At 42.0% G+C, this 4,995-nt stretch overlaps 1 protein-coding gene across 2 annotated transcripts in view; it reads left to right on the top strand.

Annotated features, from left to right (window-relative positions):
- Positions 1-4,275, top strand: part of ckap5 (cytoskeleton associated protein 5) — a 51,584-nt gene extending 47,309 nt beyond the window's left edge. For both annotated transcript variants that reach the window (XM_028584718.1, XM_028584717.1), the window contains 4 exons: positions 231-314; positions 890-1,049; positions 1,148-1,269; positions 3,252-4,275. In XM_028584718.1, the coding sequence (XP_028440519.1) occupies positions 231-314; positions 890-1,049; positions 1,148-1,269; positions 3,252-3,512 (627 nt within the window). In that variant the 3' untranslated portion in view covers positions 3,513-4,275. The remainder of the gene's footprint in view (positions 1-230; positions 315-889; positions 1,050-1,147; positions 1,270-3,251) is intronic.
- The last annotated feature ends 720 nt before the right edge of the window (positions 4,276-4,995 follow it).

Raw genomic sequence — 4,995 nt, 5'->3', positions numbered from 1 at the left:
AACAGAAAATCTATACAGTATTGTATCACGATACTAAAGTGTATCAATTTTCTTTCTTACACAACACACATTTTAGTGGCCCTTTTATTAGTTTCTTGTCAAGGAATAAGTCAAGACTTTACACAGACTCGGTAGCTCTTGTCTTCAGGATGACAGAGTATCTAAATGAATTCTGATGCATAATTGTGATTATTGATGTAACGTGACTCTGTCCTTTGTTTTGTTCCCAGGAGGATCGGATGTCAAAGGCAAAGGTCAGTGACATTCTGTCTGAGATCTTCAAGAAGATCGGCTCCAAGGAGAACGCTAAAGAGGTCAGCTCCGCTCCATTCTTAAAAGCATTGTAAATGTACCATTTGTTTCCTTTTCAAAACTTTAAAGTAGAGCTGGGCAATGTGGAGAAAATCAAATACCGCTATATTTTTGACCAAATACCATACAATGCAATTGTACAATACAATGGCGATATTGTAGGGTTGAAAATTGGAGCTTTCCCAATATATTTACGCAATGAGATGTTTGATAAGCAATCATCAGTAATAGCGGCTATAATGACCAAGTGGGCAAAAAGGCAAATAACAGAACAGATGGAATCGTCTGGTGAGTTCAGAAAATGACATCACTTTACTGTAATGCAGCCTTTAAAAGCAGGAAAAGACAACAATTATGCCATATTACAACATCCAAAATGTAAGACAATATCTAGCCTCCTATATCGATATAATATCGATTATATATTGCCCAGCCCTACTTGAAAGGAATGTTTCCATTAAATTGTATTTTTAATTTAACCTTTTTTTTTTTTTTTTTTTTTACAGACAAAAAAAACAAAAGGTTTATTATGACAAAGTCAGGAATGTTTCAGTAATATGTCCAATCTCCTACTCAGGGCTTGACGGAGTTGTATGAGTACAAACAGAAGTACTCGGATGCAGACCTGAAGCCCTATCTCAAAAACACATCCCAGTTCTTCCAGAGCTACGTTGAGCGAGGCCTTCGTATGATCGAGTCTGAGAGAGAGGGCAAGGCCCGCACCCAGACCTCCGCAGGTACAACTGGAAGCCGTCACTGTGCTGTGTTCTTTGTTCAGGATGAAGTCAGGCGTGTTATAGTATTGTGTGTCTGTCTTTTGTGCACGCCTCTGCAGTGATCCCTCAGCATGGCGTGGACTTCAGTCTGAGCAGCAACAATGAAGAGGTAAAACCAGCGGTTTACTATGAGAGACTCAAGATCCTCAGACAGAGACAAGGCCTGGAAAACACCTCCAGGGTTAGTACACACACACACACACACACACACACACACACACACACACTTTACACACTGTCACACACAGTCTTTATTGCTGTGATTTGAGTCTATTGCTGTTTTTTATATAAATATATATATACTTTTATATATATATATATATATATATATATATATATATATATATATATATATATATACGTATTTTTCGAACTATAAGTCGCATCAGTCAAAAAATGCGTCATGAAGAGAAAAAAAACATATATAAGTCGCACCGGACTATAAGTCGCATTTATTTAGATTATAAATACAAGAGTTATTCAACTACACAATAGCACACAGAACAATACGCTGAATACGGTAGGTGTCCTGTATGTTAACGTAACACATTAACAGTTATTGAACTATACAATAGCACACAGAACAACTAGCTAGCAGGGCGTGGAGGTATTAAAAGGCGTGGAGACGTAACTGCACCGTGAACGAGCCCCTCCCGACTCGTTCCTCCAGCTCTGGCCGTCTTGCTTTCAGCCCACGATTAGCCGATTAGCTTTCTTTGTTTTCTTCATTGCAGTAAGAGTCACCTTTTCGCCAGTCTCCCTCACAAGTTTCTCCCTCATTTCAAACTCTCTTTCTGCTGCTCGATTACCGTTTTCGGGGCTGCATATTTTACTACCTGCAGTTTGTTATCTCTTTTCTTTCTCAGTTGTCTTTAGGAGGAGCATTCTAGTGGTCACAAGCCTAGAGCGCCCTCTCGCGGCTGTAGGTAATGTTTCAGTATGAATTAACATGTAAAAACATGTTAAATTTTATATATTTTGATATATAAGTCGCACCTGACTATAAGTCGCAGGACCAGCCAAAGTAGGAAAAAAAGTGCAATTTATAGTCCGGAAAATACGGTATATATATTAATCCCCAGTGGGGAAATTACAATTTAAACTCTGTTATTACACACAGGCCTGAATTACACACATACATGCTCAAGTCCTTTACATGCACAAATGGAGAGATGTCAGTGAATGGGCTGCGACTGCTGGACAGGCGCCCTGAGCGGTTGGGTTGGGGGGGGTTGTGCCTTGCTCAAGATCACCTTGGCAGTGCCCAGGAGGTAAACTGGCATCTCTCCAGCTACCAGTCCACACTCTGTATTTCGATCCGTACGGGGACTTGAACCAGCGACCCTCCGGTTCCAAACCCAACTCCCTGCGGAAGTGTTGTCATTTCTTGATTTTAGATCAGTCCCTGTGTGAACTGCTTGTATACCCACTTGATCTTTTGTTTTTTACAGTATTGCTGTATATTAAGGATGCGCCGATGATTCTTTATCTACGCCGCTTTCCAGCGCATTTGCAAGTTATGAGCAGATTATACGTGTATAGACCTATGAAACTAAACAATGTAATTTACATAAACATCACGCTGTAAGCAGGTGTAAGAAACCATAAATAAGATACTGCGTCTGCATGTCCACCGTGTTGGAGCTGTCGAGTAAATGCAGGGCTTAAAGTACTCTGGCACGGTGCCGGATTTCCGGTGTATGACTATTTTAGAAAATAACCATAATTAAAAAGTCCACATGGCATTTGTTTTTCGATGCACTGGGTTTAACCAATCATCATAGTTCCACCTACCAATGGTAGAAGGCCGGCCAACGGGTTCTAGCCAATCAGAAGCAAAGTAAGGCGGGTCTTAGCCATGAAACGGGAGTGCTGTGTGGTAACCGTGAAAACCCGGTAACATGGCTTAAAAATTGAGGCTTTTTCAAACCTGGTGAAGATACAGCTTTAGTTGAGAAAGGAGTTAAAAACAAACGGCGCTGGGCATGGATAGTTTTTTTTTTTTTTTTTTTTTTTCTTTCTGAAACCCGGCCCGCTTAGGCATTACACTTTCATTCAAGTTTGGATATTCGCCGAGCAGCAACATTCCTAAAGTCATTTTTGTATGTACGTAATAGAAGCTAACTTATCCCTCCGTCGTCCTCCTCTCTCTACCTGCTGCAGGGTGTCGGAGGAAGCGAGGACGAGCCTCAGCAGCGACCGCCCATCTCCTCCCTGCTGTCCTCGAAGCCGTCGGTGGCCTCCTCCACCGACATGCTCCACAGTAAGCTGTCTCAGCTCAAAGAGTCCCGAGAGTTGTACCAGCAGGAACACAACGCGCACTCCCATTCCCCGACGCACGCGCACACCCGCTCGGCGTCACCGGCTGCCAACCTAGACGACCTGAAGAAGCGTCTGGAGAGGATAAAGAGCAAACGGCAGTAAGGAGCGCCGCGTCCCGACCTCATCCGCAAAGCCTGTGGAGTTCAGCTGGTAGTAGAAAATAAAACCTCCTCCTTTTTAACTCGTTCTGTGTTTATATTCATGTTTCGGTGGATGGAAATAGAAAGCACTCGGACACTAAAGCTCACCCCTCTATCCGCAACCTAGGTAGCAGCAGACAAAACCCCCCCCCCCAAGTTTGAACCTGACTCCACCCACTGTGCCTGCGAGTTATTAGACATCAAATGCACCCTAATCTGATTGTTGTTGAGTACATTCAGGTTGAAGCAAGGCTGTGACTGGGGTTTTCACCCTCTACAAGACACACATATATATTCACACACACACACACACCGCAGAAACCATCTCAAGTGTTTTTAGCTAACTGATCAGAAAGATGTTCTCTGAAAAGCTGAATCCAGAGAGTCTAGGAGTGAGCTTTGATGTTGTGTGTACAGGATCACATAGTCAGCTGTAATTCTCAGTCTGTACAGTTTCATCTCGATAAACAAAGTTCCACACCCACCTTCCTTCCTTCCCTCCCTCCCTCTTCTCTGTCCTGTCCTGTCCCAGCTTTCTCTTTCAGGGTGCCCCTCACTCTCTGTACATTTTATACTGTATTATGATAATGAAAGATGAACTTAGCCTCTTCTCTGTTTCAGTATCACGGCACAATATGTTTGTACATATTTAAAGGTTGTTAACCACTTAACTGTTATGAAGTGCTTTTCATGTGGTTTCAGGATAAAAAAAAAAAAAAAATAAAAAAAAAAAAGTAAAATGTTTTACCTTGATGTACAACATCACTGCTGGTGTGTTTGGATAAGGAGACGCCTGTAAAGAGCTCAATTTGTAGCTGTGTAAATGCAGCATATGACTCTGAAGTCCTGCTTGCAATTGGGAGCATCGGATCATTTGGAATACTTGCAGAAAGTTCACGTTTGCCATGTCTGCATCAGTAAATGCAGTAATTTCCAAATGAGGGTTAGGGTTGTTTGGTGGCAAGGCGAATAGTTGACGCCTCTTTCAAAATGGCACAGTGCAGATAGGACTTAAAGATCCAGCACTTACTTTAATCAACAAAGTGTCTGATTTCTATCAATGTTAGACATTTTTGTTGCAACAAAAGAAGTTGGTCTGCATTTACACAGTGACATCGAGCCCTCCTGTCTTTTTTTTCTGGCCCTGACGAGGCTCTCAAAGCCACAGCTGGTGTTTGAAGGAAGTTATTTGTCTATTTTAACCAGGTGTTTGGACAGGGTTACATAGGGAGTCTGTCCAGTTTTATTCTGAAAGCGTTTGGTGGCCCTATATTAAGCCCTTGTTTTTAAGATCAAGGGTTTTCACTCCTCCTCAGATTTAAAAGGGACATTAGTTTTCAGATTTTTTTCCTCACAGCCGAACTCTGAACTGAATGATCAAAGCCAGCGGACTAGTAGGTACAAGGTTAAAAACTACCGCTTTTATTGTGGAGAAGTGGCACAAT

The sequence above is a fragment of the Perca flavescens genome, chromosome 8, assembly GCF_004354835.1.
Source record: "Perca flavescens isolate YP-PL-M2 chromosome 8, PFLA_1.0, whole genome shotgun sequence".
Classification (NCBI taxonomy): Eukaryota; Metazoa; Chordata; class Actinopteri; order Perciformes; family Percidae; genus Perca; species Perca flavescens.
The sequence above is the reverse complement of the archived record's forward strand: the minus strand, read 5'-3'. Positions and strand labels throughout refer to the sequence as shown.